The sequence below is a fragment of the Zea mays genome, chromosome 4 (genome assembly GCF_902167145.1).
Source record: "Zea mays cultivar B73 chromosome 4, Zm-B73-REFERENCE-NAM-5.0, whole genome shotgun sequence".
In the NCBI taxonomy this organism is placed as follows: domain Eukaryota; kingdom Viridiplantae; phylum Streptophyta; class Magnoliopsida; order Poales; family Poaceae; genus Zea; species Zea mays.
The window spans coordinates 166,347,476-166,359,835 of NC_050099.1; the positions used below are offsets into that span (position 1 = coordinate 166,347,476).

At 46.3% G+C, this 12,360-nt stretch overlaps 1 protein-coding gene across 2 annotated transcripts; it reads right to left on the bottom strand.

Moving 5' to 3' along the window:
- Positions 1-3,043: 3,043 nt before the first annotated feature.
- Positions 3,044-11,287, bottom strand: LOC100194252 (ARM repeat superfamily protein). Of its 2 annotated transcripts, none has more exons than XM_008678412.4 (8): positions 10,990-11,287; positions 10,221-10,303; positions 9,984-10,153; positions 9,820-9,856; positions 4,005-4,078; positions 3,792-3,885; positions 3,614-3,696; positions 3,044-3,511 (listed from the first exon to the last, which is right to left on the bottom strand). In XM_008678412.4, the coding sequence occupies exons 3-8, from the start codon at positions 10,053-10,055 to the stop codon at positions 3,341-3,343; spliced, it is 531 nt and encodes a 176-aa protein (XP_008676634.1). In that variant the 5' UTR covers positions 10,056-10,153; positions 10,221-10,303; positions 10,990-11,287; the 3' UTR covers positions 3,044-3,340. The 2 variants fall into 2 exon arrangements, with proteins under 2 accessions (XP_008676634.1, NP_001132765.1); NM_001139293.1 differs by having other exon boundaries at positions 3,058-3,511; positions 9,984-10,138; positions 10,990-11,099.
- Positions 11,288-12,360: the final 1,073 nt, after the last annotated feature.

Genomic DNA, 12,360 nt, shown 5'->3' on the forward strand with positions numbered 1-12,360 from the left:
TTTAATATAATTAGCAGATAACAATATTTATTATTATACAATAAATATGATAGTATTTTTTAAAACTCCAAAAAGATATATATATATATATATATATATATATATATATATATATATAAGGCAAATAGTTCAATAAAAAAATAAATGGAGAACTGAATATGAAAAATGCTCGAAGAGAAAAAGAAATATGTGGAAAAAATGATTGAGAGGTATGTATTTAAATATGAATAGAAAGCACGAATAGAAAGATTTGAGAGAGAAATAGTTAGCGATACCTTTAGACTATCTACAGCGTTTTTCCCTAAATTTCTTCTCCTATATCATTTTTTGCGTCACATAATCAACATTTCATCCTTTACTTTTTTTATCTCCCGCAACGGTTACCCCTATATTCTTCCCCTATACCCCACTACAATCATAAAATATCGTTATTCAACTCTATTCATCATCTATTATTATTTTTCTTCAACTATTAAAAAACTAACCTACACGTGAACAAATAAAGAGGAGTCAGTCTCCTCACGCTGTCTGTAACGGAATCCTATTCACATCCGCCGCCTGGAGAAAGGCGCCGTTGCAGCCGTGGTGACTCGTGTAGCCGTGAGATCGAGGGGAGGAGGCGGTCTGGCGGACGCCGCTGCGGACAGGCTTATCGGCTCGTCGTCTCTTCGGCGCAACGGTTATTAACGGTGACATGTGCGTGGCCGCGCGGGGCCTTTTGCGGCTTTGCCTATCTTTCATTCAAAAACTTTCCAGCGACCAGCGTGGTGAGCCGCGGCGCCAGGGTGTTGTTGGTTGGCCGGCTACAAGACTGGAATTCGTACGTACAGACTGTACCTAGCTCCGGTATCTTCATCATCATGGCATACACGGTACCTCCCGTCCTGTGTCTTTTGGGCGACATGACATTATTTATGCAAACTCTGTTTTTGGAAGCAAATGACAGACGCTGATAGTAAGTGGTGAAGCTAGAGCGAATTAAAGGAGTGTGTATGTCTTGAGTGTGCATATTAATAAGAGTAAAATATATTTTCAATTCTTAAACTTGTGGTCCCGTGTCATCTTGGTTCACAAACATTTAAAGTGTGTTATTCTGGTCCTTAATCGTTGTCCAAGTCTCAGTTAGAACCAAACGGATCGTGGTTGACATATGAACCCCACATGTCAGCCCAAACGGATCATGGTTGACATATGGACCCCAAATGTTGGTCACCTATTCAGAGGACAATTAAAATAGGGCGACCCAATAAAGTGATAAGATCTTCTTCCCTTTAATCCACTCACAAGGAAGAGGTACATTGAAGAGAGAAGATTAAAACACATGATGAAAAGGTTGGGCTAATGTATTGTAAGCCTATCTTCTTTATTTATCTTTCCTTTTTCATACATGATTACAAGTATACCTTCAGAATACCTGAAGAATATTTGAAAGTACAAGGTTTCGGAGCTTTGGATGCGGAGCGATCCGAGGTCAGCTGATTACGTGAATAGTTTCGTCCCCTTGCACGTGGGCAATGTGCCCATATTTATAGGGGCAACGTAGTGTACAACTCCGTATGAAATTACAACTATAACCTCAAACCTTATACATGTGAACTATAAAATCTGCTAAGGGTACCGCTGTCTTTTTCTCTTGAAGATGTGGTGCGCACATCGATCGATCCTTCCTTCGTTTCCTCGTTACTTGCTTCAAATGTTGCAATATGCTTCGTCTATGCATTAATGTCGAAGCTTTTATTTTCCTTCTCCTTTCACACAAAAGGTTACTGTGACTAAAGTCGACTTGTTATTCCTGAAATAGACCACCAAACAATTAAGATTTGTTAGTTTTAAGAACACTCGGCAGAGGCGCACTTCCAATAACTGGCGACATTTTAGAGAAGGTTGGTTGCCACTACAGGACATATATGGATTATTGTTTTGACTATGAAACTGATGAGGATTACTAGTCTTTTACTTAGTATATCAACAAGATGATTATGATTGTCTACATGAGTATTACCTCGTTTTCAATGAAGCATGATGTTGTTGCTGGCCAGCATCATGACTGATTATTTCCTTGACCTTGGATGATAGTGATTGGTAGCCAAAACATTGTTCTTAGACCGCCCGAGTTTGTCCTTGATTCCAAAACAACAGGTTTGGCTTGTATATGAGAAGCCTGGAATCTGGTGAATCTCGAATCTGCTTCGCTTTTTTTTTCTTCAAGTTTGTAGTCATGATTGATTACAAGATATGCAAATTTCAAGTCCAAAGATTGGAAGCAGACAATGATGAATTAGGGTAAGTACTACCTGAGTTTGAGGTGCATTGTCATCTTGATCTGCATCTTCATCAATTTTTTTCTTCTTTGAGTTGGTTTCCCCTTTCATTTTTGTTTGCATCTCTACCTTATGTTTTTCCGTTCTGGTAGCTGTCTGTTCGTTGTCCTTCAAGATTGTTCTCTTATTGGGTTTTGGATCTTGATCCACCATGATCATTTGTTATCGGGGTTTGGTTTTAGATGTTCTCTAGCTCTTTTGTGTCGTTTGCCTTTTTGTTTGGCGGAAAATTTGTCTTTGGCGCATCAAAAAATCAATCGAATGTTTTGTTTTCGTTTGTTGTTTGTACTTACTAGCTCACATGTGCAAGATGACGCATTGACAAGATGACAAGCCAAGAACAGGAGAAGCAAGACATCTTAGGGCTAGTTTGGGAACACTAATTTTCCATGGGATTTTCATTTTCCCAAGGGAAAATGAACTAATTTCCCTTAGGAAAATGAAAATTCCATTGGAAATTAGTGTTCCCAAACTAGCCCTTAGGGGTGTTTGGAAGCGAAGTTTTTTCACAGTTTTAGAAGAATACTGCATTATTCTCAAATACTGCAGTATTATATACAGAATGGTGTTTGGCAAGCTGGCTAAAATCTCTGTTTTCAAAACTGAAGTATTGCAAATACTATAGTTGTTTTAAAGTATTCTAAACTTAGGTCTGAACCTCAGTTTCCAAAATTGTGGTATTGTAAACTACGATATTATCATAACTAAAGTATACTGTAGTATTTTAAAAACTGTGGTTTTCAAAAACTTTGTTTCCAAACAGGGCCTTACAATGTTCAAATCGTCCAACAGATAACTGGGAAAAAACTGAACTATGACAAATTAGCTTCCCAACTGAAAAACTGTGCATAACTCTCATCTAAAAAGGAGCCCTTGCTCAATTCCAGGCAAAGCATCGTGCCCAAAACAATGAAAGCATGAGATCTAAGCTCTAGTTTCTTTAGTTCATATCCAGAATATGAAAACACCACAGGTACACGAAATGTGTAAGCTTTAGTCTACCCTGTAAAATTGTCATATCATGGATCAACATGTTTCTCCAAGAAAGCATTAGCCAGATTGCTAAAGTTGTTATTCACAGTTCCAGCTGAAGCATACTCTCTTATAGTACTAACTACATCTGGTTTCAGGATCTCCTTCTTTGTCGAAGGGTTACAAAGGTAATACAAAGCCCCAAGCGCATAAGTCACCTGCCGTGCAATCATCAAAGGGGGAATTGTTCGCATGAGGACTACATGTACGGAATTTAGAGGCACTAATATTATAGTGTCATTAGCTTCAGAAATACTTACAGTATTCCGCACTGGGCTCGATAAGCATTGTATAACCAATGGGATTCCACCACACTGAGTAATGATTAAAGCATTTGCAGGATCTGCATGTAGAAAGGTGGATACAGAAGGTATTGAGTGCTTCATTGAATTCACATCGATTAGTAAATCAAAGAATTCGAGTTATTGTGTTGCTCACCAACACAGGAGTTACATATTCCACCAATGCCGAACTCGATAAGCCTTTCATTAGGCTCTGTAATGCAGTCCAAGAATAACTCCAGAACATTCAGCTGAGAAAATAAAAATGGAGTTATTGAACAGTTTTAAAGTAATAAAGCCAATACAAGATTATCTTTACAGGAAATCTGCAACAAATGTTCCAAAAGAAAAGTTCAGTGGGATTAACAACCTGGCGCATGAAGGCATAATTAAAAGGGTCATAAGCAAAATTTGCCAGGTTAGCAACTATCTTCTCCTTAGATTCTGAAACAAGACAGATAAAGTGAGTGTACAATTTATAATAGCATGGAACTTATAGAGTTTCACATAAAGAATACATCTCAATGAGCTTCTCCTCAATAAATTGACCACTCAGGACAAATTTTCAATTCTCATGTATCTAAAACCTAATCAGAGCATCCAGAAAGCATACATATAGCAAGTACTGCCAACACACTGCATATTTTCATTTTCCCATCTAGATGTTTACACCAATTTAGTTTATGCTGCATATCTTTGTTTTGCCATCTAGATCTCCAGTGCAGGTGTACTATACTGTTCTAAATGTTTAAACAGTTGGCCGATGTCCAATAGCTGTTGGAGATAACTCTGATTACTCATTTCTGTTAGCCAGAGGCTTTTGATTATATAGAGGTACAGAACCTTGGCAGCCGTACACCTCTTGGGCTGCCCAAGGTCTTTAAAGACTGTAATTAACTAACACAGTTATCTAGGAAATGCTTAGGAAGTAGGGCTTATTAACTACATTTCTCCCCCTAAGACCTGCTTCAACTAGTCTTGATCTCCTTGATCCCAATCCTGCTCCTCATCTCTTCCAGCTTGGTCTTGCCCAAAGCTTTAGTCAATATATCAGCGAGCTGATCTGCAGTGGGAATGAACTCTGTCTTGATGCTACCTTCTTCCACACAATCTCTGATGAAATGATGCTTGATTCTAATATGCTTGCTCCTGTCATGGAAAACAGGATTCTTTGCCAAAGCCAGAGCAGACTTATTATCTACTCTGAGTTCCACCACTTCAATTTTTCTTCCCAGCAAATCTGCAAACAGCCTTGACAACCACAAAGCTTGGGTTGCAGCTGTTGTCATCGCCACATATTCAGCCTCACAGCTAGACAGAGCAACAACTCTCTGTTTGACAGACTGCCAGCTGACCAGGCTGGTTCCAAGGAAGAACAAACATCCAGTTGTGCTTTTGCTTGAATCAATATCTCCAGCCAAATCTGAATCACTGTAACCCACAAAACATGATTTGCCTGTTGTTCTGGTGTAGCATAGCCCATGATCTAGAGTACCAGCCAGGTACCTCAAAATCCTCTTCACAGCCTGAAGATGTTCAGTTGTTGGCTTCTCCAGGAATCTGCTAACATACCCTATAGCGAAAGCCAAATCTGGTCTTGTGTGCACTAGGTATCTCAAGCTGCCAACCAGTCTTCGGTACTGAGTTGGATTTACTTCCTTTGCTGTACTTTCCTTGCTCAATTTCAGCCTTTCTTCCATAGGTGTAGTGGCTGGATTACAACCTGCCATACCACCAAGTTCAAGTATCTTCTTAGCATAATGGGTTTGCTTCAGGGTAATGCTCCCCTCTGATTGTCTTACCTCAATTCCAAGATAGAAAGACAGAAGACCCAGATCACTCATTTCAAAGGTTTGCTTCATCTTTGCCTTGAAGGATTCAATCTTCTGCTGATTGACTCCTGTGATGATCAAATCATCAACATAAACTCCAATTACCAGTAGGGAGTCACCTGATCCCTTCCTATACATAGCAGCTTCATACATATTCTGCTCAAAACCCATCTGCTTGAGAGTCAGATCAAGTTTAGCATTCCATGCCCGAGGGGCCTGTCTTAGGCCATACAAAGCCTTGTGTAGCCTGTACACTTTCTTCTCCTCTCCTGATACTGCAAAACCTGGTGGCTGAGTAACATAAACCTCCTCCTTGAGTTCTCCATTCAAGAACGCAGACTTCACATCCATGTGATGTACTGCCCATCCTTCTTGTGCTGCTAAAGCAAGCAAAACATGTACTGATTCCATCCTTGCAACTGGTGCAAAAACATCTTCATAATCAATTCCCTCCTGTTGAACAAAACCACGGGCCACAAGTCTTGCCTTGTGCCTAATCACAGCTCCATGCTCATCCTTCTTCAGCTTAAACACCCATTTTAGTGAGATTGGGCGGTGACCGGGACGGGGAGAAACAAGTTCCCAAGTCCCATTCCGCTCTACTGATCTCAGCTCCTCCTTCATTGCTGCTTGCCAATCTGGATCATCCATGGCTTCTTCAAAGCTTGTAGGCTCACCAGAATGGGTGAGATTCAGTTCTGCAAACAGCCGCTGCGCCGGCAGAGGGGTTGGCTGATCACCAATAATGTCATGAATTTTTCGATAACGGAGTTCTTCACCGTCATGGCAGGCATCCACCCTTTCATCATCATCATCCAAGGGGGTCACATGTTCTACCTGAGGACTTGCTGGAGCTGGTTTGGGTGTTCTGGGCGACGCAGACGCCTCCGCTGCAGACTCCTCTGCTTCTGCTGCAGGCTCTCCTGCATTCACCGGAGAGAAACCAGGCGATGCAGGATGTGGCGCAGGAAATGGTGAAGGCGACGCTGAACTTCTTGCTTCAGGGAATTCCTCCGCCCATGGGAATTCAACAACAAATTCGTTGCCTGATGTTTTTGATGTGCCTGTTGCCGGTGATGCCCAGTCCCAGCCACGACCTTCGTCGAACACCACATCGCGGCTGACACGCACGCGCTGGGATACTGGATCATAGATACGATATGCTTTGGCTCCTTCCGCATAGCCGATAAACACTCCAGCCTCGCCGCGGTCATCAAGCTTGTGAAGTTGAGTGAGCCGTCGGGTATAGGTCACACAGCCAAAGACCTTGAGATGGCCGACTGTTGGTGCCCGGCCATGCCACGCCTCATAAGGAGGACATTCTTCAGTGCCTTTGTCGGGGATCGATTCAAAATGTGCACAGCTGTCATCACAGCCTCCCCCCAAAACCGAGAGGGCATTCGGCGTTGCTTGAGCAAAGCCCGTGCCATGGCCACCATTGTTTGGTTCCTGCGTTCAACAACACCGTTCTGTTGTGGTGAATAAGGGGCACTGAAATGCCGTTTAATACCTTCGTCAGCACAGTATGCAGCAAACTCCGCAGCGGTGAATTCGCCGCCATTGTCGGTGCGCAGGACCTTCAACTTGCGCCCGCTTTCCACCTCTGCTGCCACCTTGACCTTCTTGATTGCTTCTGTCGCTGCGTCCTTGGATGGCAGCAGCACAACCCACATAAAGCGGGTGGCGTCATCGACGAGCAGCAAGATATAGCGGTTGCCCGCCGGTGTCGCTGGCGTGACCGGGCCGCACAAGTCACCGTGCACCAGCTCAAGCTGATTCTGGGCACGGTATGCTGCTGCAACTGGAAATGAACGCCGCCTCTGCTTGGTGGTAACGCAGGTGTCACACACCTGCTCAACATGGTCGACCACCGGCATCCCGCGCGCCATCTCTTCCTTGCTGAGTCGTCGGATTGCGTCGAAGTGCAGATGGCCGAAACGCTCATGCCATTGCCACGCCTCAACATCCTTGCGCGCCGCAAGACAGATAGGTTGTGCAGCCTCAAGATGCAGAATATATAATCTGTTCTTCCCTCTATGTACCTTGGCGAGCAGACGCCGGTTCTTGTCCCAAATGCGAAGCACGCCATGGTCAATCACAACCTTGGACCCTCCTTCATCAAGCTGTCCCAGACTTAGGATAGAGTTCTTCAGCGCCGGAATGTAGTAGACGCCATGAAGAACCCTCTGTTCACCGGTCTTGGCTTGGAAGATGATAGACCCAACGCCCTTGATCTCTACCTTCGACGCGTCCCCGAAACGGACCGTTCCTCGAACGCCAGTGTTCAGATCAGCAAAGAACTCTTGGCGCCCGGTCATATGATGCGTCGCTCCGGAATCCAGGTACCAACCGCTGTCCACTTCTTCGTCCACGCCAAGATAGGCACAAGCACGTGGCTCGGAGAACTCGACGTGCTGTGTCGTGTAGCTGTGCGCCGGCGTGCTCTGTTCCAGGCTGATAAAGCCATGTGCCAGGAACAGAGCGCCATCTTCATCACACTCGGCGTACTGGACGCGTGCCTCATGCCTTCCTTGGTTCCCGCCACGCTGTCTAGCCCGATTTCTGCCGCCGCGGCCTCCACCACGATTGCCACCACCGCGGCCAGCACGGTTTCCACCTCCATCGTCGCGCTCTGCATCTTCACGGCGCGGCTGGGGACACTCACGTGCCCAATGGCCCTCCTGGTTGCAGTTTAGGCAAGTGTTGGGGCCGACGCGGCCAGCAACATTGCCATCTCCTCGTCTGCCACCACGTCCACCGCCTTTGCCTTGTCCTCGTCCACCACCGCAGCTACGTCCACCGCCACCGCGCTGATATCTGAAACCAGAACCACCTGCATCTTCTCCCTTCTTCTCCTTTCTGCAGCGCGCTCTCCACTGCTCTTCGGTGTACAGCAGCTTGCCGTTGATGGCCACCGGCTCGGTCAGCACTTGTTCCTCGCGATTGTCCACCGCCTTGAGCCTTCCAGTCACCTCCTCAAGAGTCAGCGCCTCGAAGTCGAGAAACTGCTCAATGGCGACAACAATCTGCGCGTACTTGGCCGGCACCGTGCGCAGAAACTTCTCCACCACACGCTCTTCAGTGATGTCCTTGTCACCATGGATGACAAGTTGCTGGTGCAGGGTTGATAAACGCATGGCAAAATCATCCACTTGCTTGCCGGGGTTGACGCTAATGTTCTCCCAATCGCGGCGTAGGCGCTGCAGCGTTGCTCGACGGACCCGGTCCACGCCGATGCGGGTCGCAGCGATGGCATCCCACGCTTCCTTTGCCGTAGCCTTATCGAGGAGTGGAAGGCCCATCTCCTTGGGCACGGCCCCGACAATTACTTCCAGCGCACGCCTGTCATCGCGAAACTGGACAGGGCCGCCCTCGATGGCATCCCAGAGATCGCGCGTCTGCATCCTCAGCTTCATGGTCTGGCTCCACTCGTAGTAGTTCGTCTTGTCCAGCATCGGCCACGACGTGCCGCTGCCGGAGTCGCGGTACACCACCCTTCCTTGCGGCGACTCGTAGCGACCGCCGCCGCGGCAGCGCCTCCGGTCCCGCAGTGGTGACTGCGAGCGCCTCCTGTCTCGCGGTGGAGTCCGCGTCCGCCTATTCCTCTCTGTCTCCTCTTCCTCCTCCCAGTCCTCCTCATCTTCTCCCTTCTCGGCGGCGATTTCGGCCCGTAGCTCCTGCGCTGTCCTTGCCGCCGCTTCTGCAGCAGCCGCCGCCTGCTTTGCTGCCTGGACTGCCAGCGCTGCTGCTTCCTCTGCAGCCTTCAAGCGCGCGGCCCGGCCGGAGGAGTCGCCCAGCTCTCCTTAGCCGGGACCCTTGGCCTTGAGCCTGGCAGCACGCTCAGCAGAGGTCGACATGGAGTGGAGAAGGTAAGGAGACGGCCCTGTGGCTCTCTGGTGTCTAACCAAGGCTCTGGTACCAAATGTTGGAGATAACTCTGATTACTCATTTCTGTTAGCCAGAGGCTTTTGATTATATAGAGGTACAGAACCTTGGCAGCCGTACACCTCTTGGGCTGCCCAAGGTCTTTAAAGACTGTAATTAACTAACACAGTTATCTAGGAAATGCTTAGGAAGTAGGGCTTATTAACTACAATAGCGAAGCATAACTCAATACTAAAATGTCTTTCCACTTGAACTAATGCATGTAATAGATCCCATTACAATGAAGCAATCAATCAGGATCAACAAAGCATCGCCTCTAATCACACAAATTACTAGTACATTTTTCAGACTAAAGCACAGTGCTGTTGAGACTGTTTCCTAAACTGACACTCAAGAAGATAGAGAATTATAGAGACTGGTCTAAAGGGTGTGGCCTGTAAAAGAACCAAGCGTAAAGTAGACACCAACCTTCATCCGTGGCGTTCTGGAACTGGGTCACGAGATCCTGGGCACAAGCAATCAAACGGAACCAGTTAATTAGCGAGAAACAAATTTGCAAGGTGAATTTCCTGCGCCAGCACCAATCGATTGGTAATGAAAAAACAAAGAGAGGGACCAGGGACGATACCAACCTGAAGGTACTGGTCTCGCGGAGTGCCAGAACGGCCGGTGCGCTCGACCTGGCGCTGCGCATTCGTAAACATGAATCTCCACACAAATTCCGCGCTGCTGCGATTTATTTCCTGGCAGAGCTGAGGTAGCAAGAATGCCAGCACCGCCGCCGCCGCTGAAGAGCAACACGCTGGGCTCGGAATTTAGTTTGTATTGACTGAAAAGGAAACTGGAGAAAGGGACTTAGAAGATCTCACCTCACACAAAAGCATAACCTCTATTCCTCTTCCCTGGACGAACCAACTTTTTTGCACTCTGAGTCTGAAAAATAATTTACCATCTGCAGCAACAAGCATACAAACCAATGGAATCAATTAATCAAACAAACATCCAAGCAAAGTTAGGAACACAACAAAAATCACAGGATAAGTGTACCATCTGCTTTCTCCTGCACTGTATGGCTGTCAGACATTACCATAGGTAAAAGTAAAACATAGTAAAAAAAACAGTCCAGCCATTCTAAACTCACAGGAACAGGTTAATAAGCCATTACATAAGTAAAACTGTATTGTTGCAGGTTGTCCAGCAAAAGAGTACAACATAAATGACATAAGTTTAAAGTTCTAAAATCAAAGTCCAACTGCAGCAAAGTCAAACATGAAACAAATGAGCAAATATTCATCCACTTGATAAGTGATAAATGATCTACTAGCTAAAGTAAATCTTCATCCACTTGAAATGCATTTTCAGTCCCAAATGAGCTAGAAGGCCCAGAACCATCTTCCCCATTCATTTGCATTTCCTCAGATTCTTCATCATCTTCAAGGATGTCAATTTCATTAATAACTGGGTGGGGACTGGGGACTGACTCGGATCGGATCACAAATTCACAATCACAAGTTCACAACGAGCACATCACATGAGCACAGCAGGGTAGCAGGCCACTCGACGGTGAACACTGAACAGGAAGTCGGGGAAACGGGGACTGGGGAGAACTGGAGAAGAGAGTCAGACATCAGAGATCACCTGATGCAGCAGGCCGTCGCCGTGCTGGGGAGTGGGGACCGAGAGGGGGCACCAGCCGCCAGTCGCCGGTGGCGCGCCGCCGTCGCTCCGTGTGCTGTGCTCTGGTTAGGGTTCCTCGATGGCGTCCGTGCGTGCTGCGCAGGAATCCGGCGGCTGGCGCTATGCTGCTGAGCTGCTCTCGTCTCAAAACCGTGCATGGGCCCTGCGTACAGGACTTAGGTCTGTTTGACTTTTTAACAAACCAGTTTTTTTAGCTACGAGAGATTAACTTCTTGATTTTAAGAAACTATAAATCTAACTTTTATAAACTGAGATATAAATTGTTATGTTTGTAGCCAACTCAATTTTTATAAATCAGTTTCTTTAAAATGAGTGGTTTCAAACAAGCCCGGTTGCAGCGGGCAAAAACGAATGGGAAAAAAACCGAAGTGGGCCAGCTGGTCAGTCCAAAACTGAAAATTTCTAGGCAAACTGATCGTCCGCGACCTGATCAAACGACTAATCGGATGATCAGGGTTCTGATCGCTCTCATCGCGTCGTTACTGCTTATCGAGTGCGCAGTGCGCTAAAGCGATCAGTAGGTTAATCACTGACTAATCTGAAAACATTGGTCGGCCAGGAGAGGTTGTTGGGCTACCGGCGCCTCATGCGATTGGGCCGCCGCGCCCAAGCCTTTTGTTTATTTTAGCCTGAAATCTTTATTTTTTTATATATACATAGAGAGAGGGTATATTGGGATCTGGGCTTCCAAATGTCAGAGAAAGCCTTGGCCGACCACCCTCGACCTGGCTAGACCGTATCAGCGCGCCCACCCACCTCATAGCAGGCTATCAGGTGTGTCCCGTGCCCATACACCAGTTCAACCCCCACGTGTGTCAGTCAAACTCCTGTTCCAACAACCAACCTTTCGTGTGGGACGTAGCCATAAATTGTGGGTCTATTTTTATGCGTAAATAGTCTATGAAAATAGCGAAAATAGTTTACAGAGATAGCATAAAACCCAGCCGTTGGACCACGTGCACATGCGCAGGTGCAGGCATGGAAATCCTATTTTTATGGTAAATCCGATAATTATGGTAGATCGTGGGAGTTTTCACATGTACACAAATTTTGGATGACATTTTCGTTTCCATTGCATGCACAATCCAACAGGGCGCGGCGCTTCGGGAAACCCGCAATCCAACAGGGCGCGGCACTTTGGGAAACCCGCAATCCAACAGTACGGTGTCAATCAACGGTCATGTCAAAAACCCCCGCGGAACCACTTCGAGCGAGGGCAGCGTCTCCGCCATCCAGCGACGTCTTCGGCACCAGGTGACTTTGTCGAACTGGTCCCTCGGAGGGCAAATGTTGGGGCGAAGGCAAAGACGC